Genomic DNA, 21731 nt, shown 5'->3' with positions numbered 1-21731 from the left:
ATGCTGAGCCTTTTTTAGTTCGTGTGCCAAAAGGGGTGTGGATGGGTGTGCTAGCATGAGTGCACATGCCTACATTCCTTCTCCACGCTGCCCCGGTGCATGTGCAAAGGCCTTTCTGAAGCAGGTGAAAAAAATGCCCAAATGGCAAACCGGAAGCTCAGGAAAACACACTTCTGCTCTGCTTCCTGAAGCTCCAGAGTGCAAAAAACAGCACGACAGGCAAACCGGAAGTTTGGAAAACGCACTTCCGGTTTGCCCATTGTGCTGTTTTTCTTTGCACTCCAGGGCTTCAGGAAGCTTCCCTAAATGCGCTGGAGTGTAAAAAACCAGCACAACAGCAAATTGGAAGTGCGTTTTTCCAAACTTCTGGTTTGTCCGTTGGGTGATATTTTTTGCTTCTAGAGTTTCAGGGAAGCTTCCTTGAAGTGTCCAGAGGACGAAACAGCCTTTCCCAAGGTCGAAAAATTGCACACTGGAGCTGAAACCTGGCAGTTTCGCATGTCCTCCGATATGGCTCCGCATGCCACCTGTGGCAAACGTGCCATAGGTTCACCATCACAGACCTTGACTTATATACCGCTTTCCAATGCTTCCCAGCCCTCTCTAAGCAGTTTACAGAGTCAGTCTTTTGCCCCCCAACAATCTGGGTCATTTTACTCATCTCGGAAGGACGGAAAGCTGACTCAACCTTGAGCCTGGTAGAGATTTGAACTGCCAAATTGCTGGCAGCCGGCAGTCAGCAGAAATAACCCTGTGATACTAGACTCTAACCACTTGTGCCACCGCGGCTCTTAATAATCAATTTTGAGCTGCTTCTTCACCTGGAGATGAGATTAACGGCTCCGTTGGCCGTCCGGGGAGGGAAGAATTCCAGGGAAAACCACTTATCCCCGGATTCTTGACGTCGGCGCATTTTTTCCCGCAGGCGCTCGTGACGCTCCGTGTCCAAGATGGGAGTGGAACACCGGGAGCTGTTTTGAGAGCTCTCCCCGCTGCTGCTGCTGTTGACATCGGATCGGGTGCTCCCAAGGCCGTTGCTCACCGGAAGAAACTCGCTGAGGGACTCGTTGACCATGGTGAAGGCCCTGGAAAAAATGAGAAGGAGGCCCGAAAGCTCCAGGTAAGCTAGTGCTAGTGATTGTGCTTAGTTTGCATTCAGCATGGAAATCTATTTACAGATCGAATTTTAACCACAATTAAGCCCCAAAATTTCTTTTTTTTTCCACAAAGGTTATTTGAACTTTTAAAAAAAGCTTAATGTTTTCCTCCACCATAACAAAATATACATACCTAACACCATGTATATCTTCAGTGAGTAACAATATACTTATGAGGTCTATCGTATAAAAAATAATTTTAAAAAATCCTAAATCTCATTTCCAATCCCAAATTATTCAGACTGTCTGAACTGCAGAAAAAAAACCTGCTGCCAACCTGCCTTCCATTGAGCACCTGTATACTACACGAATCAAAAAGGCAGTGAAAATATTTACTGACCCCTTGCATCCTGGACATAAACTGCTTCAACTCCTACCCTCAAAACGTCACTACAGAGCACTGCACACCAAGACAACTAGACACAAGAACAGATTTTTCCTGAACGTCATCACTCTGCTAAAGAAATAATTCCCTCCCCATTGTCAAGGAATTTACTAAGTCTGCACTATTACAATTTTTTTCTCATCATTCTTATCACCCATCTCCTCCCATTTATGATTATATGACTGTAATCTGTTGCTTGTATCCTTATGATTTATATTAATATTGTTTCCTGATTGGTTATTTGTACTCTATGACCACCATGAAGTGTTGTACCTCATGATTCTTGACAAATGGATCTTTTCTTTTATGTATATTGAGAGCATCTACACCAAGGACAAATTCCTTGTGTGTCTAATCACACTTGGCCAATAAAGAATTCTATTCTATTCTGTTCATTCTATTTCTATTCTTTATTCCTTATTCTATTCTATTCTAGTCTGGCCAGGTAATATGGTGGGTAGTGAAGATGGGACTTGTAGTTAGTGGTGATGGGAACCTGCTGCCCACAAAGGATGGCATTTTCTATGGCAGCAGAAAAGGAGACTCAAAGTTGGAGGTTGCCCCCCTCCCAAGATCTGTCACAAATGGCAGTCCAATCTCCCTTTGAAAGACTCAAGTGTTGGAGCTCTCACAACCTCCACAGGCAACTTCTGATCCAATGGTTGATCGCTCTCACCGTCAGAAAGTTCCTCCTTATTTTCAGGTTGAATAGACTAGCCAAGCCCAGTTCCTGCAACCGCTCTTTGTATGTTATAGTCTCCAGTCCCCTAATCATCCTGGCTGCTCTTCTGTACAATTTCTCCAGAGTTTAAATGTCTTTTTTGTAGTGTGGTGACCAAAACTGGATGCATCAGGTGTGGCCTAACTAAGGCTTTATATTTATTTATTTATTTATTTATAAAGTTTATTTTATTATATTTCTATGCTGCCTAACTCCCTAAGGATTCAGGGCAGCTCACAACAAAAATAATCATGGGTCAATATAAAAACATTTCAATTTAAAATAATTGCAGCCAGCCATACTGACTTCGCTAGTAACCCGCCCCGCCCCCCGAGGTCAATGGCCCCAGGCCTGTCAGAACAGACCAATAAGGCCAACAGTGCGGATCTCAGGAGGTAGTTGATTCCAGAGAGTCAGGGCCACCACAGATAAGGCTTTCCCCCGCAGACCCGTCAGCTGACACTGTTTAGCTGACGGGCCCGAAAGAAGACCAACCCTGTGGGATCTAACTGGTCGCTGGAAGTTATGTGGTAGAAGGCGATCTCGAAGTTATAGTCGGGCGGGTGGGGCCACGACTTCTCCCTGACCCTGTGAAGGAAGGCAGGGGGATACTGGGTGGGGGGAGGAAAAGGCAGCCCTAATTTTGCAGATCAGGAGAGACAAATGATTCTGCAAACAGAAATCAGTACTCAGCTGATTATAATCGGCCCCGAATCCACACTGCTGCTGATTGGATCAATTCCCCAGTCGCAAGCCTAGCAACGGAACAAAACTTTTTTAAAAAATACAGGGAAGAGAGAATGGCAGGGGAGGGGGCACAGGGGATGGGGACCGGGTTACATCCCAAACAGGAAGGAGCAGCAAAAATTGAATAAGACATTTCAGCTACTGTGCGTGCCCTTTTAGGTTTCTGTCCTAATCTCAGCTCAGTCACTAACCAGCCTTGCAAAATTTTGCAGACCGTCAGGTTTCTCAAAGTGAGGGGAAAAAGGGGGGTTGGGCAGGGCTAATTTTCAGGGGTCCCCCAAGAAAGGAGGAAGTCAAGGGAAAGCATGGAAAGAGAGCATTCCCTAAACATGTTGGTACCTCTGATCTAACCATAGTTCACAAAATCATATACCAAAATGTCTTTCCTATTAATGATTACTTCACCTGCAAACACAACAACACACGAGCATGTAACAGATTTAAACTAAATTTAAACCGCTCCAAACTAGACTGCAGAAAATATGACTTCAGCAATCGAGTGATCAACGCCTGGAATTCACTACCTGACTCTGTGGTTTCTTCCTCAAACCCCAAGGTTGAAAATCTTCAACCTTAGATTGTCTACAGTTGAAGTCTCCCCTTTTCTAAGAGGTCTGTAAAGGGCGTGCATAAGCGCACCATTGTGCCTACTGTCCCTGTCCAATTGTCTTTTTTTATCATTACTTGCTATGTTATGTTTATATAAACTACTATCCTATACAGTGGAACCCCGACATAAGAGCTGCTCTACTTAAGAGCAACTCGAGATAAGAGCTGGGAGGGGAGAGATATTTTTGTTCTACTTACAAGCCCAAATTCGAGATACAAGCGCCAAGGAGCTGTCTCCTGAAGCCAAACGCTAACTTCCGCGTTCGGCTTCAGGAGACAGCTGCGAAGCGGCGCGCGTGTTTTAAAAGGTTGCAGCCGGCCTGGGGGGCTCGGGGGGGGGGTGCTTGCACTTTCTTTCTTGCTCTTTTTCTTTCTCTCTTTTACCTTCCCTTCCTCTATTTCTTCTTTTCTTTCTCCTTCCCACCTTCTTCCCTCCCTCCCTCCCTTCACTCATTCCTCTCTTACTCTCCCCTTTCATAAGTTTCCTTGCTTCCTTCCTCTGTTCCTGTCCCTTCCCTCTTTCCTTCCTTCCTTCCCACCCTCCGTCCATTCATTCACCCATTCCTCTCTTGATCGCTTAAAGCCGGTCCCTGGTGCAAAAAGGGTTGGGGACCTCTGTCCTACAGGATTGGGTGGCAGAGAAGTTGAACATATGTAAATTTAAAAGTTTAAGAAAGTTTACAAGTTAAGTGAAAGAAACTTCATTATTCATTTATATGTACATGTACATTTCTTCATTAAAAACATGTCTTTCTGCATAATTTAGACTAACTTTGTGAGTTTTTTGAGGGCTGGAACCAATTAAAATTATTTACATTAATTCCTATGGGGAAAAGTCGTTCGAGATAAGAGCTGCTCGACTTAAGAGCCCAGGTCCGGAACGAATTAAACTCGTATCTCGAGGTACCACTGTACTTGATTGACAAAAATAAATAAATAAATAAATAAAAATATTCTTGACAAATATATCTTTTCTATTATGTACACTGAGAGCATCTGCACCAAAGACAAATTCCTTGTGTGTCTAATCACACTTGGCCAATAAAGAATTCCTATTCTATTCTATTCACTCACCTGGTATTGGTGTTGTTGTCCCTCTGGGTAATTTTCCACCGGGGTCTGGGGCTTCCTTCCAGTTTGGTCGACCAATCCAGGCCTTCCAGTTTGCTAATTTCTTTTTCTTTTTTTTGGGGGGGGGTGCTCACCCCAGCATGTACTCAGTGGATTACATCCATCCCATGTTGCTGGATCTGATCTTCTCCAACAATGGAGAAATGCAAGAGCAGGCCAATTGCTCAGAAGAGTCACACCTTGTCGGGTGTCACAATATCCTTTGCAAAGGAAGCAACCTGCAGGTAGCCCCTTATCTAAATGGCTTCCCCACCCAATCAGGGCGTCTGCCTTATCTACCAATGGGCAGCTGGGTTTCCCAGAAAAAACCCACCCCTCCTCACCCACCCACATCCCTGCTCAACAAAGCAAGGCAGCTTTGCAAAGCTTATCTTGAGGATGAGGTTATCTCTCAGACAAAGGAACAACAGAAAACAGGATTCCCAAACATGCATTTAAAAATAAAATAAAGGGGGAGGTACCCACCTTGCAATGGGCGCTTTTTCAGCCAGCTCCATAGGACAAGTCCAAAAAATGGAAAAAATAACTCAATAAATAAAAGTTTGCATGAGTCAAATCTCCTTAAATTCCTCTTCCACAGCAGGCATGGTGGAGGGGATGGATTTTCCCTGGCTTCCACTGTAACAACAACAACAACAACAACAACAACAACAATAATATATTGTTATAAAAATAATATTATTAAAAATATAATATAAATCCACACTGAAAAAGCCCAAGAGCAAGCCATCAGAATAAAGGTAATCAAGGCCAGGACAGAAAAAACAGCTGATGACCCAAAATGCAGACTTTGCAAGGAAGCTGATGAAACAACTGATCAAAATGGTCATAATTTACTTTTCGGCAGTAACTTTGAATGGCCACTAATTGAACTGTTGTAAGTTGAGGACTACCAGTACGACTTTAGCTGATTGCAAAATTGCAGGAAAAAAAATAAGATATTTGACCCAGGCTGAATCTTTGGAAATTTGTTACAGTGCCTTGGGGAAATTCTTAATTTTGATGGTTTGGGGGCTGAGCCAAACATGCCCCACCCCAGTCTTTTTGCCCCCTGTACAAGGAAAGATCAGTCCAAATGCCTTTAACCACTACATCACACTGTTCACCCGTTAAGATTACAATTGTCATTAATCTGCACCTCTATAACTCTTTGGTTTGGTTCTGCAACCCAACAAGACAGACACAATCTTCAGAGGAGAATCAGAACTGCAGAAAAAACAATTGCTGCCAATCTGCCTTCCCCTGAGGATCTGTATACTGCACGAGTCAAAAAGAGGTCTGTGAAAATATTTACTGACCCTCTCATCCTGTACACAAACTGTTTCAACTCCTATTCTCCAAACATCGCAATAGGGCACTGCACACCAAGACAACTCTTCAAGAAAAACAGGTCAAATAAGAAAGGAGGTGAAGTTGCACTATACGTAAAAGACCACTATACTGCCACAGAGCTATACCAATCCAAAGAAGATAACCCCCTAGAAACCATATGGGTTAGTATAAAAGAAAAGAAGTGCAACACTACAATTGGAGTATAATAATAATAATAATAATAATAATAATAATAATATATTAGATTTGTATGTCGCCCCTCTCCGAAGACTCGGGGCGATGCCCAACAACGATAAAAACAATATTATAATGGCACAAATCTAATATTAAAAAACTAAAAACCCTATAATAATTAAAAACCAAACAGCACATACATACCAAACATAAATCCCCCATGCCTGGCGGTATAGGTGGGTCTTAAGTAGTTTACAGAAGACAACGAGGGTGGGAGCAGTTCTAATCTCCGGGGGGAGTTGATTCCAGAAGGCTGGGGCCACCAAAGAGAAGGCTCTTCTCCTGGGGCCCGCCAGACGACATTGTTTAGTCGATGGGACCCGGAGAAGGCCAACTCTGTGGGACCTTATCGGCCGCTGGGATTCGTGCGGTAGCAGGCGGTTCCGGAGGTACTCTGGTCCAATGCCATGTAGGGCTTTAAAGGTCATGACCAACACTTTGAAGTGTGACCGGAAACTGATCGGCAGCCAATGCAGACCACGGAGTGTTGTAGATATGTGGCCGAATCTGGAAAGCCCCACGATGGCTCTCGCGGCCGTGTTCTACATGATCTGGAGTTTCCGAACACTTTTCAAAGGTAGCCCCATGTAGAGAGCATTGCAGTAATCGAACCTCGAGATGATAAGGGCATGAGTGACTGTGAGCAAGGACTCCCTGTCCAAATAGGACCGCAACTGGTGCACCAGGCGAACCTGGGCAAACGCCCTCCTCGCCATAGCCGAAAGATGATGTTCCAATGTCAGCTGTGGATCAAGGAGGACGCCCAAGTTGCGCATCCTCTCTGAGGGGGTCAATAGTTCCCCTCCCCAGGATAATGGAGGGACAGATGGAATTGTCCTTGGGAGGCAAGACCCACAGCCACTCCGTCTTGTCTGGGTTGAGTTTGAGTTTGTTGATACCCATTCAGTCCCCAACAGCCTCCAGGCACCGGCACATCACTTCCACTGCTGACATGGGGTGGAGATGTACAACTGGGTATCATCCGCATATTGATGATACCTCACCCGATGCCCTTGGATGATCTCACCCAGCGGTTTCATGTAGATATTAAATAGCAGGGGGGAGAGGACTGACCCCTGAGGCACCCCACAAGGGAGAGACCTAGATGTCGTCCTCTGACCCCCTACTAACACCGACTATGACCGACCGGAGAGGTAGGAGGAGAACCACTGGAGAATAGTGTCTCCCACTCCCAGCCCCTCCAGCCGGCGCAGAAGGATACTATGGTCGATGGTATCGAAAGCCGCTGAAAGGTCAAGAAGCACCAGGACAGAGGACAAGTCCCTGTCCCGGCCCCGCCAGAGATCATCCATCAACGCGACCAAAGCAGTTTCCGTGCTGTAACAGGGCCTGAAATCCAACTGTTGAGGACCTAGATAATCGGCTTCTTCCAAGGACCGCTGGAGTTGGAGCACCACCACCTTCTCAACAACCTTCCCCATAAAGGGAAGGTTGGAGACTGGGCGGTAGTTAGTAAGCACGACTGGGTCCAGGGAAGGCTTCTTGAGGAGTGGGGTGCACAAGTGCCTCCTTATAAGGAGCCAGAAAGGACCCCCTCCCCAAGGAGGCGGTGACAATCTTCTAGACCCAGCTCCGTGTCACCTCTCGACTGGCCGAAACCAACCAAGAGGGACACGGATCCAGTAAACAGGTGGCGGAGTTCACAGCTCCAATGGCCTTGTCCACTTCATCAGGTGTCACCAAGTCAAACTCCTCCCGGAGTATACTACAGACCACCAAACCAATCACATACAATGGACAACCTCTTTACAAGCCAACTAACAAAAATATGCAACAAGCACAGCACAACAATAATGGGAGACTTTAACTACCCCGACATTAACTGGAAAACAAACTCAGCATCAAGTGGAAAGTCTGATAGATTTCTCAGCAGTCTCGCTGATAACTTTCTAACCCAAAAAGTGGAAACAGGAACCAGAGAGACTGCAATACTCGACCTAATATTAACAAACAGGGAAGAAATGATAGAGGGAATTGAAGAAGAAGGGACACTGGGCGAGATTGACAATGTCATCCTCAAATTCAACATATTACAATCACCAACTGCTGTACCCAACACCACTAGAGTCCCAGACTTCAGAAAAGCGGACTTTAACGAGCTCAGAGCGAACCTGGGGAAAAAAACCTGGAAGGAACCTCTAAAGGATAAAACCACAAAGGAAGCCTGGGAGGCCCTAAAAAACAGTATCATAGATGCCCAAAGCAATACAATCCCCATGAAAAAGAAAAACAGGAAAACCAAATGAAACCAGCTTGGCTAGACAAAGAATTTGCAGACAACATAAAAGAAAAAAAAGCCAAATACAAAAAATGGAAAGGACTCATAACCAAAGCGGAAACCTGCAAACAAAAAATAAAAACAGCAAAGGCCCAACACAAACAATACCTTGCAACAAAAGTCAAAGACAACAAAAAAAGTTTCTTCCAGCACATAAACAACAAGAAGAAAATCAAGGAAACAGTCACTACACTAAAAAGCGAAGACGGTAATGAAATCACAGACAACAGAGACAAAGCACAGCTGCTCAACACCTACTTTGCATAAGTCTTCACACAAAATGGAACCACTTACCAATCAACCTGCAAGTCTGCAACAAATAGCCCCAGGACTGAACTCAACATAGACAAAAACACAATAAGGGACTACTTGTGGGAGCTCAACGAGTACAAATCACCAGGGCCAGACGGACTTCACCCCAAAGTCCTAAAAGAACTGGCAGACACCATTGCGGAACCTCTTCTCCTCATCTATCAAAAATCCTGGATCACTGGAGACCTTCTGGAAGACTGGAAACGAGCTGACGTAGTCCCCATCCACAAAAAAGGTAAAAAGACTGACCCCAGGCAACTACAGACCAATCAGTCTGACTTCTATACCTGGAAAAATAATTAAAAAACAATTTTGCCACTACCTAGAAACAAACAACATTATATCCAGCAGCCAGCACGGGTTTGTCAGAAACAAATCATGCCAAACCAACCTCATATCATTTTTCAACACCATAACCAAATCAGTGGACCAACACAACGCAGTAGACCTCATATACTTGGACTTCAGCAAAGCTTTTGATAAAGTTGACCACAACCTCCTAATCCACAAATTAGAAAAAAACGGGGTAGGTTACAACACAAGCAGATGGATAAACAGTTGGCTGTCCAACTGCATGCAACAAGTTGTCCTCAATGGTTCCAAATCCACATGGAAGAAGGTAGGCAGTGGGGTGCCACAGGGTTCCATCCTGGGCCCTGTACTCTTCAATATTTTAATCAATGACCTGGACGAGGGAGTAGAAGGGGAACTAATCAAATTTGCAGATGACACCAAGCTGGCAGGGGTAGCCAACACCCTAGAGCACAGGCTCAAAATACAGAAAGATCTAGATAGATTAACACTATTGGCCCACATTAACAATATGATGTTCAACGTCGACAAGAGTCCTTCACCTTGGTAAAAAAAAACCTAGACACACATACAGCCTGGGAGAAACCCCACTTAGCAGTAGTGTTGCTGTGAGCCGCCCCGAGTCTATAGAGAGGGGCGGCATACAAATCTAATAAATAATAAGTAAGGAAGAACTTCCTGACGGTTAGAGTGATCAACCAATGGAACAACCTGCCTGCGGAGGTTGTAAACTCCCCAACTCTGGACACTTTCAAGAGGATATTGGACTGCCACTTGGCTGGGGTGCTTTAAGATGCCTGCTCAGGCAGGGGGTTGGACTTGATGACCTGCATGGTCCCTTTCAACTCTAACAATAAATAAATAAATAAATAAACAACTAGACATACAAACAGTTTTTCCCGAATGCCATCACCCTGCTAAACAAATAACCTCCTCACCACTGACAAACTATCACTAAGGTTGCATAACTATTAGTCTTATCATCGTTCCTGTCATCCATCTCCTCCCACTTATGACTGTAACTTCTTGCTTGTAATCTTATTGATCTATCTATCTATCTATCTATCTATCTATCTATCTATCTATCTATCTATCTATCTATCTATCTTCTATGCCGCTCAATCCCAAAGGACTCAGGGTGGCTGACAATATAAAAAAGGACAGTTACCAATAAAAAGAAGTCAAGTACAAATTAAAACAATAACCCAGTTAAAATCCACAATTCAGCAATCCAATCAAAACATACATATCATTCAATACAATTTGGCCATGAAATTGTGATTTATATTGTTTCCTGATTGCTTATTTGAACCCAATGACAATCATGAAGTGTTATACCTCATAATTCTTAACAAATATATTTTTTATTTTATGTATATTAAGAGCATCTGCACTAAGGACAAATTCCTTACATGTCCAATCACACTTTGCCAATAAAGAATTATATTCTATTCTCTATTCTATTCTATTCTTCATTCTTTCAATTCCCTATTATATTCTCTATTCCACTCTATTCTATGATAGTGGGTAATGAGGATGGGACTTGTAGTTAGTGGTGATGGGAACCTGCTGTCTATGGAGGATGGCATTTTCTATGGCAGCAGGAAAGGAGCCTCACTTCTCAGCTCACCCATATAAGGGGGCAAAAATGTGGCCTATTTATAAACCTGGAGGCTTTTATTTATTTATTTATTTGTGGCAAGAAAATGTTTTCTTTTAGGGTGGGGCAAAAGGAAGTCATCTTTTTTGCAATTCTTATTGGGGGAGTTTCCTGCCTTCCTTCCTTCATTCTTTTTTTCCTTCCTTCCTTCCTTTTTGGGAAGGGCAGGGAAATTACACCAGTCTGCAGCCTTGGAGGGAAGTTGCAAAACTTTGCAAGGGGAAAAAAAACAATCGCAGGCTTCTCTGCAGCCTTTGATTCAGTTCGCGTGCAAAACAGGACCATTTTCATTGAATTAGTGGCATTAATTTCCCCAAGAAGGGAATGGGAATGCCAGGGGGTGAGAGATTTTTAAAATTATTATTATCTCTTTTATTCATTAAACATGAAACTCGGTCAACTGAACATTTAAAAAAGTTTCACAAATACCACTGATTAATAATAATAATAATAATAATAATAATAATAATAATAATAATAATAATGTATTTAGTGGCCAATGGGAAAAATGCTTTTGGATCTCCCTCCCCCCACTCCAGACTTAGATATAAAAAATAAGAAAGGAACGCTTGCTTCCCCCTCCCTCCATTTCTCAATGGTTTCTTCTACTTTTCTCTTTTGCCAGTCACAGAAAAAAAGCTCTCTTCGCCTCCCCACCCACCCATCCCCCACAGTCCGGGCAGATGGAATGTTCCGCGTGCGCGCCCCCCCCCCTCCCTCACCTTCCTCACAGCGACCCTCACCTGCAGGTCTCGCGCCGGCGTCGTCACCGGGAAAAAAAACCCAATAGAGACGAAGAGCGCGTGCGCACCAATCCCTTCATCAATCCCTCGTGGCCGCCTCTTTTAAATCTCCGCGTCTAAATACTATATGGCAAAGCTACGCCCCCTTCGGGACTACAGCTCCTCCCCTTCTGCGTTCTGGCCCGATGCCCGCTTCCAAGATGGCAGCGCTGACGTCATTTATCCTTTCTTAGCAGGCGTCTATCGTTCGTTGTTGTTACACATGGTTGCCTGGTTAACCACAAATCTGGGGTTGTCCTCTCCCCCTCATTTGCATAGTCGCTTGATAAGCAAGGAGCCCAGAATCTAATCCAAATCATTTAAATATTTTATCTGCCGGAGTGGAGTGGAATGGAATGGAATAGAATAGAATGGAATTTTTATTGGCCAAGTGTGATTGGACACACAAGGAAATTGTCTTAGAGCATTAATTTTGGAGGAAGAATTATTCTTTGTTCATTTCAGCTACCAATATCTTGGCAGCAAGGCAGAAAATTTCACATTTGCAAAGCATCCCCACCTCCCTTGTGTTTTTAAATACACACCCTGCATAAAAAAACGATTACAAGAGAGCTAAAAATAAAAGGACTGTGGCTTGAAATCAGGCAGGAATAGTTCAGGTCTCTGATTAACTAGATAGGCAGGTTTATCACTCTTGAATGTGCCAGTGGTTGCAACATGCTGTCTGGCTGAACATGTACACAAGCCCTGCCTGTCTGAAAACCTTTGGCCTATTTTCCATAACGATCCAGACCTGCAGAAAACAGCAAAAAAAAAAAAAAGGCATCAAAATCAGCCAAGTGCATGTTTTTTAAAGGTTGAATTAAAGCTTTGTTTTATTTATTTTTTTATTGTGACATTGTACCATAGGATGTAGGCCGTTTCTATTGATAAAAAGATATTGCTGAAATGCCTCCTCTTCGTCAGCACGTATAATAATAAAGGTTTAATTTGCCACAAAGGCCACTGCAGAACATCTTTCATTTCCTTAAGTTTCTTTAAACTTCATTTTTTTATTTTATTCAGAAGGTTAAAATACAAGACTTAAGACTTAGAATAATTGGCATACAGTGGTACAGTACATTGAAAGGAAAATTGATTGCATACAACTCTCCAAGGGAGCTCTCACCTCCAAATGAACATGATAAAATAAATAAATACAAAATTATACATACACCCACGTTTCCAGATTGCTTTATTTGACTCCTATGACAATCATGAAGTGTTATACCTAGAAACATAGAAACATAGAAGACTGACGGCAGAAAAAGACCTCATGGTCCATCTAGTCTGCCCTTATACTATTTCCTGTATTTCATCTTAGGATGGATATATGTTTATCCCAGGCATGTTTAAATTCAGTTACTGTGGATTTATCTACCACGTCTGCTGGAAGTTTGTTCCAAGGATCTACTACTCTTTCAGTAAAATAATATTTTCTCATGTTGCTTTTGATCTTTCCCCCAACTAACTTCAGATTGTGTCCCCTTGTTCTTGTGTTCACTTTCCTATTAAAAACACTTCCCTCCTGGACCTTATTTAACCCTTTAACATATTTAAATGTTTCGATCATGTCCCCCCTTTTCCTTCTGTCCTCCAGACTATACAGATTGAGTTCATTAAGTCTTTCTTGATACGTTTTATGCTTAAGACCTTCCACCATTCTTGTAGCCCGTCTTTGGACCCATTCAATTTTGTCAATATCTTTTTGTAGGTGAGGTCTCCAGAACTGAACACAGTATTCCAAATGTGGTCTCACCAGCATTCTATATAGCGGGATCATAATCTCCCTCTTCCTGCTTGTTATACCTCTAGCTATGCAGCCAAGCATCCTACTTGCTTTCCCTACCGCCTGACTGCACTGTTCACCCATTTTGAGACTGTCAGAAATCACTACCCCTAAATCATTTTCTTCTGAAGTATTTGCTAACACAGAACTGCCAATACAATACTCAGAGTGAGGATTCCTTTTCCCCAAGTGCATTATTTTACATTTGGAAACATTAAACTGCAGTTTCCATTGCTTTGACCATTTATCTAGTAAAGCTAATATTTTCTTTTATGTACACTGAGAGCATCTGCACCAAATACAAATTCCTTGTGTGTCCAATCATGCATACTAGACTGTGTTGTTTTTCTGTGTCATATATGTGGGCCTCTGCATAATTTTGTATTCATTTATTAATTTAGTCCAGTAGTGGTTTGCTACCAGTACAGTAGAGGACAGCACACCAGTTGCAAACAATGTGCTGCACGCACAGCTTCAGTTCTTTTGCATGCGTATGCACGCATCAGAGTATTTTTGCTTCGTGTGCATGCGCGAAGCAAAAAAAATTGATGAAATCTCATGCGTGTGTGCATCCCCTTGCGAGATTTTGCTTCTGCGCATGTGCAGAAGCAAAAAAAGGGCTGAAATATCGCACACACGCATGTCCCCTTTCAGCATATTTTTGCTCCATATGCATGCACAGAAGGAAAAACACACTGGGACGTGCATGCAAACGCATGTATGAGAACCAAAGCTACACATGCTTCAGTAGCAGTGGTAATGGGAATCCGCCCCTGATTTAGTCATGTTTATGCAGTGTATATTGGAAGTAGTGACCCTTTGGGAGCTGTGTGCAATGAAATTTCATTTTTTAAAATACAAATGCAAATACAAAAGTAAAAGAAAAAATTGCAGACAAGAAAAAAAGTGAATTAAAAAGGACAAAAACAAAATATATTGCCGCAACTGATATGTCCGTGTTCAACTTGGGATGATGCTATGTGTTTTGACATTTTGTCCACTTTTAGTTGTTTTTTTACACGTCTTTGTAAATCGCTTTAAATTTTCTCACAGGGAAAGCAATAAGCAATATTGCTTTTCCTGTGAGAAAAATCAGAGTGATTGGTCTATTATATAAAACCAAGCTCAGTTCTATGAGGGGAAAAATATAAATATATATATTGCTATTGCTATTATTATTTATTTAAATGTATTGTTCTCCCACATCCCTATGAGAAATTCTGCTAATAATCATAGATTTATCTTTACAGTATGTCATTCTTGAAGAAAGTTCCTATGCACAAAAGGATGCATCGCTTTACAAATCCCCTTCCTATCTCTACAGCTCCACTTCCTGTTTCACGGCCCTCTTTTAAGATGGCCGAACAAACGACTTCCGCCCCGAGGTTGCCGTTTCCAATGAGCGGAAAGCTTTCTTAAGGAACGCCCTCCTTTTCCCAGTTTTTCTGCGCCGGCTCGGTGTGTGTGTGTGTGTTCCTTCTGCGATGCGCATGCGGGGAAGCGTGCTGCTTTTTTGGGGGGTACCAGAGCGGGCTCCTTGAGGGGCGACAATGGCGGCGGGGTGCCGGGGGAGCTGTTGCGGGTGCTGCTGCTGCTGTTGTGGGGAAACAGAGAGCCGCACTCCGGAAGAGCTGGTGAGGAGTGGGCTGGGAGAGGCTTTCCTTGGTTGGACCCTTTCTTTTCAGATTGGTGTTTGTGTGTGTGTGTGTGTGTGTGTTTTATCATTTGCATATGCAAATTTGACTGGGTCAGGTAGCGCCTTTTTTGCTGTTACCTTACGGCAATGCGAAGAGTGCGCCTCTGAACATGTACAGAGTTCATGGTTGAACCAAGAGGTTGCAAATTCAAAATGGGCTGCCAATTTTCTGAGAGTTTGGAAGATGGGGAGAAACAAAAAGATAGGGGAAATTTTTATGAATGGGTTGAAAGGAAAAATAATAAATAAATAAAATAGTTAATGTAAAGTAAATTTAATGTAAGGGTAATAAAGAAATGAGAAATGGAATTGACAGGACCTACATGACAGAAAGAAAAGAAGGCAGCATTAGTTAATTATAGTTTTAAAACTAAATTAAAAATAAGTTTGAAATGGAATTGAAGAGTTAAAAACAGAGTACTAGAATTGAAAAATGAAGAAAACTGTTTAGACTATTATTTCTTAAGTTAAAATTAGATATAGCCTTTCTTCTTTAGATGGAGTGATTAATTGAGATTTAGGACTTTTTATTACAGTATTTTATATGAAAGAAATTATAAGTATGCTATTATTCATTGAAGACACAGGTGTTATATATATATATGGTTTTATAGTGGAGAAAGAATAAAAATATATTTTTAAAAAGAAACAAAAAGATGAAATAAATAGCAGAAATTATTTATTTATGAAGTGTCTTATGAGACTTTTGCACCAGAAAATAACAGAAATAAAAACCCAACAAAAACTTGAAAGAGAAACAGAAGTGGCATTAGAAGTAATGTAGGGTTGGACTAGAAGAACTCAAAGTCCTTTCCAATTCTGTCATTATTATTATTATTTGCAAAGAAACAACCAGCAACGTCTGAGGCACTTCATGCAAAATCTGCCTTTTTCTGGGTCTCGCCCCCCCCCCTGTTGGTTGCTGATGAATATACCTGGTTTGTCTTTATCATATTGATCTGTTCATTATTTCTTTGTTTTGCAGACCATCCTTGGAGAGACCGAGGATGAAGATGATGAAATTCTGCCCCGTAAAGACTATGAGGTGAAATGCCTCAAAAATGTGTTTTGTTTGTCAGGAAAAGCAGGCAAAAAAAGGAGAGAGATGATGCTAGAACAGTGATGGCGAACCTATGGCATGGGTGCCACAGGTGGTATGCAGAGCCATATCTGCCAGCACACAAGCTGTAGCCCTAGCTCAGCTCCAGCATCCATGTTCGCACCAGCCAGCTGATTTTCAGCTCACACAGAAGCTCTGGGAGGGCATTTTTGGCTTCTGGAGGGCCTCCGGGGGAATGGGGGAGGGCATTTTTGCCTTCCTCAGACTCCAGTGAAGGGTGAAAAAAATGGCCTATCATGCCCACCAGAAGTTGGAAAATGGGCTGTTCTTGGCCTCCAGAAGGCTTCCAATGGGGCAAGGGAGGCAATTTTCATCCTCCCCAGGCATTGAATTATAGGTGTGGGTACTTATGCAGGTGCAAAAGTGTGTGCGCACACTTTCGGCACCCGAGGGAAAAAAGGTTCGCCATCATGGTGCTAGGAGTTTCTGCCTCTCTTTTAAAAGCCCAAAAATATACAGTGGTACCTCAAGATACGAACTTAATTGGTGCCGGGAGGAGGTTCGTAAGGTGAAAAGTTCGTAAGACAAAACATTGTTTCCCATAGGAATCAATGGAAAAGCAATTAATGCGTGCAAGCCCAAAACTCAGAAACCGGGAAGCCGGCCGCCACCACCAAAAGAGACTTGAGCCTCCCTTTGCCCCACGCTGCTTCGCCCTGCCTGTTGTCCTGGGTGAAGTGCTGGGGGGAGGGAGTCAGGAAGGTCCTCCTGCTCCCCTCCCCAGCCAAAAACACAAAGACAGGCAGGGCGGAGCAGCGTGGAGCAAAGGGAGGCTGAAACCGCTGGCGGCTTCAGCTTCCCATTGCTCCGCGGGAGCGGCAGACCGCCTTTGTATTTTTGGCTGGGGGGGGAAAGCAGGAGGCGCAGGATTGGGCCGGCGGCGGGTGCGCCGTGAGGTAGCAGGTCAGCATCCTGGGCAGCTGGGCGGCGGGCGAGGAGGTGCGGCCGAGCGGACCTGGCTCCGGCTCCGGCTAGACCTCCAGCGAGGATGGGGCGGGCAGTGGGCGCGGCAGCAGCAGTAGCGGCGAGGGTGCGTCCGATTCGGGGCTGGCGGCCCCCGGCGCAGTGGGGAACATTGGCGCGGGAGGCAGGAGAGGACCGGGCGACTGGAGCAGCAGCGCGGCTTCTTTTTGCCTGGGAGGGAAGGTGAAATGCCGGCGGCTCTAGCAGCTGCTACGAGCGGCATTTCACCTTCCCTCCCAGGCAAAAAGATGCCGGGGAGAGGGGCACGCCTTCCGCCTGGGAAGTCCGGCCCCATCATCCCAGAATGCCGGCATCTTTTTGCCTGGGAGGGAAAGTGAAATGCCGCTCGTAGCAGCTGCTAGAGCCACCGGCATTTCACTTTCCCTCCCAGGCAAAAAGGCCGGCATTCTGGGATGATGGGGCCGGACTTCCCAGACGGAAGGCGTGCCCCTCTCCCCGGCATCTTTTTGCCTGGGAGGGAAGGTGAAATGCCGGCGGCTCTAGCAGCTGCTACGAGAGGCATTTCACAGCCGGGCTGGGGGGCTTCCCAGCAACCTCCCGAACCCCGAACTTCCGGGTTCGGGGTTGGGGTGCTGGGAAGCCCCCCAGCCCGGCTGTCACCTTTTAAAACAGCCGGGCGGCTTTCCAGGAGCCTCCCGCAGCCGAACGCCAAACCCAAACTTCTGCGTTCGGCTTCGGGAGGCTCCTAGAAACCCGCGCGGCTATTTTTAAAAGGTGACCGCCGGGCTGGGGGACTTCCCAGCACCCCCCCGAACCCCGAACTTTTGCCGAACTTCCGGGTTCGGGGTTCCGGGGGGTGCTGGGAAGCCCCCCAGCCCGGCGGTCACCTTTTAAAACAGCCGGGCGGCTTCCCAGGAGCCTCCGAACGCCGAACCCGGAAGTTCGGGTTTGGCGTTCGTAACTCGAAAAACGTTCGTAAGAAGAAGCAAATTTTTTCTGAACCCCGGGTTCGTATCACGAGTTGTTCGTAAGACGAGGGGTTCATATCTTGAGGTACCACTGTAATTTCATTCCCAAATAGGTCTCTTTCCTATTTGGGAAAGAGGCTAAAGGCTTTCTAAATGAGCCTTTTTTGCCAAATTCCGCCACTTTAATCATTGGGTAACTCAGCAAGGTCAGAGTTGAGTATCCTTGGAATGGAGACCACAAAGAGATCTCGGGATTGTAGGCAGGACAAGGAGGTCCAAAACAACATAGTTGAAAAAATGGCAAATTTGTTTCATACAGCTGGAAAGACAATAAAATGGCTTGGACAAGTAGGTTTAAAATGCCACCCTAATACCACTTTAGGGTGGCATTTTCAGTTACTCCAGAGAGGGTGGCATCATTTTACTTAGCAGCCAACTTCTTGCAACACTCAAAATTAGGGTTGATGAATTATGTTTGACTAGTTTCCTGGCTAAATTCCCTGCCTAAGTACGGGGTTGGACTAGAAGACCTGCAAGGTCCCTTTCAACTCTGTTATTATTATCTACAATTCTATCACAGCAGCCACTTGTTTCACCAGATTTGGCATTAATTTACTAGTCGAGCCCCACTAGGAGGCCTAGGACCTCGTATTATATTTTCAGAGTATATATGTGTAACCGAGCAGTTTAACTTTCTGCGTTTGACTGATGGTGATTTTGTCAATTTTGAGCTGTTTTAATTCCAGTGCTTTTGGGACAGCACCCAGCTCTAATCACCACTGGAATTACCACTGCTGGTCTGTGCCATAATCGTTGAATTTTGGTTTTGAAGTCCTGGTATTTTGTGATATTTTTCATGTTTCCTTTCATCAACTTTTCTATCCCCTGGTCAGTGTTCCCTCTAATTTTTTTGGGGGGTGGGCGGAAAAGTATAGTGTCTGAGCGGCAGTCCCTTTGGGACTGGGCGGCACAGAAATAATAAATAAACAAACAAACAAACAAATAAATAAATTAAAAACCCACCCTGTTTTGCCTCAGAGAATTTCAAAATAAAATACTGTACTGTGTGTCTATAACAGTGAGTTCATAATAGGGCAACTCTATCAATATCAAAATGCCACTTAAATAGTTGAGCTAGTTTCAAACTAGATTTTGATTTTCTTTCTCTCTTCCTTACTCCCATTCTTTTTCTTTCTCTTTTCCTTCCTCTCTTTTTTCTATCTGTTTCTCTCTCTTCCTCTCTCTCTCCTTCCCTCTCACTCTTTCCCTCTCGGCTTCTGGGCAGGTTTGGAAAACTCTGAGTTGATGATGATTTTTAAGTGAGCAATTGCTCACTGCTCAGCTTAGAGGGAACTATGCCCCTGGTATTGCGATGTTGATGAAAGTCACCTTGTTTTTCTCAACCAATGTCTGGTATATTATGTGCCAGTACATATGAAAATCACACAAGATCTTGATTTTCAGCAACTTTTTCAGGCTTGTGTTCCCACCAGTTTGCAGCAATGTGGATGTTATAGTTTTTGCATAAATTCCAATGGATCATTTGGGCAACAAAGTTGCGCTGTAATTTGTGATCAGTCTGCCCGATTTTTTTGCAGCAGCTGAGCACCTGGTCTATAGTTTCATCAGTTTCTTTCCACAATATAAATTTAGCATCATTTGAGGATTATTGTTATTATTATAGCTTATAATCGGATTGTGGAGTTTGACATGCACTCCTCAACTTCCGACCTCAGTTGAGCTCCTAATTTTTGTTGTTAAGCGAAACATTTGCTAAGTGAGTTTTGCTCCATTTTGCAACCTTTCTTGCCCCAGTTGTTAAATGAACCACTTGCAGTTGTTAAGTGAATCTGCTTTGACTTTGCCTGTCAGAAGGTTGCAAAAGGGGATTGCGTAACTCCAGGATCCTGCAGCTGTCATAATTATGAGTCAGCATCACTTGAACATGGGAATGGTTGTAAAGAGTGAAAAATGACCATAAGTCACTTTTTTCACTGCTGCTGTAACTCCAAACAGTCACTAAATGAATTGTTGTAAGTTGAGGTCTATCTGTATTGTGATGTGTGGATCCAACTATCACATTAGTTTTTGCTTAAAGTTAGCTATATAACCTGCTCCGGTTGGCCAGCCTTTTTGAACGTATTTCTTTTTTTCCGCCCAACCCAGAGTTTGGATTATGATCGGTGCCTCAATGAACCGTACTTGGAAGTCCTAGAGAGTCTTGATAACAAGGTAAGTCTTGATTAACAAGGTAACCGTGACGGGTGTCTTGATCTCAATGGGTTATAAAAGCTTCATTAATCAAATTGAGGAATGGCCGCTTTCGTTCTTGGAAATACAGGAATATTTGAATTTGCTTCAAAGGATCTTGACTAATGCAATGCGCTCTACATGGGGCTACCCTTGAAGAGTGTTCAGAGACTTCAGCTGGTGCAAAATGAAGCGGCGTATGCAATAAAGAGTATACCGAGATATGCCCGTATTACTCCAACTTTTTGCAAGTTGAATTGGTTGCCAGTTGGTCTCCGAACGCAATTCAAAGGGTTAGTTATTACCTTTAAAGCTCTAAATGGCACAGGGCCAGACTATTTATGGGACTGCAGCCTCCCTCATACCTCGCTGCGGCCAGTAAGAGCCCACAAAGTTGGCCTTCTCCAGTTCCGGTCCTCCAAACAATGTTGGTTGGCAGGACCTCAGGGAAGAGCCTTCTCTGTGGTGGCTCCAACCCTGTGGAATCAACTGCTCCCAGAGATCCGCACTATCTCCACCCTACCGGTTTTCCGGAAAGCCGTTAAGACCTGGCTTTTCCGGCAGGCCAGGAATTAGGATTGACTGCAAGTATGTATTGTTTTTTTTATGATATTGCTTTTACTGCTGATGTATTTATGATTGCTGTTAGCCTCTCTGAGTCTGTTTTGGAGTGAGCAGCATATAAATGCAATAAATAAATAAATAATAAAATAAAGTGTGTTAACTTTACAGTCAGGCCTGGAAGCCAATCTTGGGCATTGGATCTGCAGGCCTGCCACAATTAGTGCTGTGGGAAACTGGGGGATCATATGGAGCTGGGGAAATATATAGTCAAAATCAGGGGTGGGTTCCTACAGGTTCTTTAGAACTGTTAGTAACTCGACAATGACGTTACGGAGCCAGTTCTGTCTGTCTCCGTGGGTGGTGCCATCTTGGATTTTGCTTCTGCGCATGCACGACCCTGAGCAAACCGGCAACCAAAGGATCCAGAACCCGCCTCTGGTCAAAATGACATTCCTTTCTCCGAGAGTCAAGGCTACTTCCCCTGCACCTGGAGAGGTGTGACTTGGAAGCATTTCCTGTTGGGATGGTGCATTGATTGGACCATGTGATGGACACGTGGGTGCTAGAGCAGGGACCTTGGACTTTCTTTGGGTGGGGAAAGCTTTCAGATTCAGGTTTTTCCCAATATGACTAAAATAGGGATGGGGTGGCTCAGTGGCTAAGACGCTGAGCTTCTCAATCAGAAAGGTCAGCAGTTTGAATCCTTAGCGCCGCGTAATGTAGTGAGTTCCGATACTTG

At 44.0% G+C, this 21731-nt stretch overlaps 2 protein-coding genes across 5 annotated transcripts in view; one reads left to right on the top strand and one right to left on the bottom strand.

Annotated features, from left to right (window-relative positions):
- MTHFR (methylenetetrahydrofolate reductase) overlaps positions 1–11740 on the bottom strand; it is a 61672-nt gene extending 49932 nt beyond the window's left edge. The window contains exons 1-3 of one of the 2 annotated variants that reach the window (XM_070759502.1): positions 11643–11740; positions 5216–5368; positions 822–1085 (exon numbers count right to left, since the gene is read on the bottom strand). In XM_070759502.1, coding sequence (XP_070615603.1) covers positions 822–1085; positions 5216–5247 — 296 coding nt within the window. In that variant the 5' untranslated portion in view covers positions 5248–5368; positions 11643–11740. The remainder of the gene's footprint in view (positions 1–821; positions 1086–5215; positions 5369–11642) is intronic. The other variant, XM_070759503.1, reaches the window with a different exon arrangement.
- A 3170-nt stretch (positions 11741–14910) lies between these two features.
- The window catches only part of CLCN6 (chloride voltage-gated channel 6), a 164519-nt gene continuing 157698 nt past the window's right edge, over positions 14911–21731 (top strand). For all 3 annotated transcript variants that reach the window (XM_070759492.1, XM_070759493.1, XM_070759491.1), the window contains exons 1-3: positions 14911–15104; positions 16152–16211; positions 20345–20410. In XM_070759492.1, coding sequence (XP_070615593.1) covers positions 15021–15104; positions 16152–16211; positions 20345–20410 — 210 coding nt within the window. In that variant the 5' untranslated portion in view covers positions 14911–15020. The remainder of the gene's footprint in view (positions 15105–16151; positions 16212–20344; positions 20411–21731) is intronic.

This window comes from Erythrolamprus reginae, chromosome 8, assembly GCF_031021105.1.
Source record: "Erythrolamprus reginae isolate rEryReg1 chromosome 8, rEryReg1.hap1, whole genome shotgun sequence".
Lineage (NCBI taxonomy): Eukaryota > Metazoa > Chordata > Lepidosauria > Squamata > Dipsadidae > Erythrolamprus > Erythrolamprus reginae.
The sequence above is the reverse complement of the archived record's forward strand: the minus strand, read 5'-3'. Positions and strand labels throughout refer to the sequence as shown.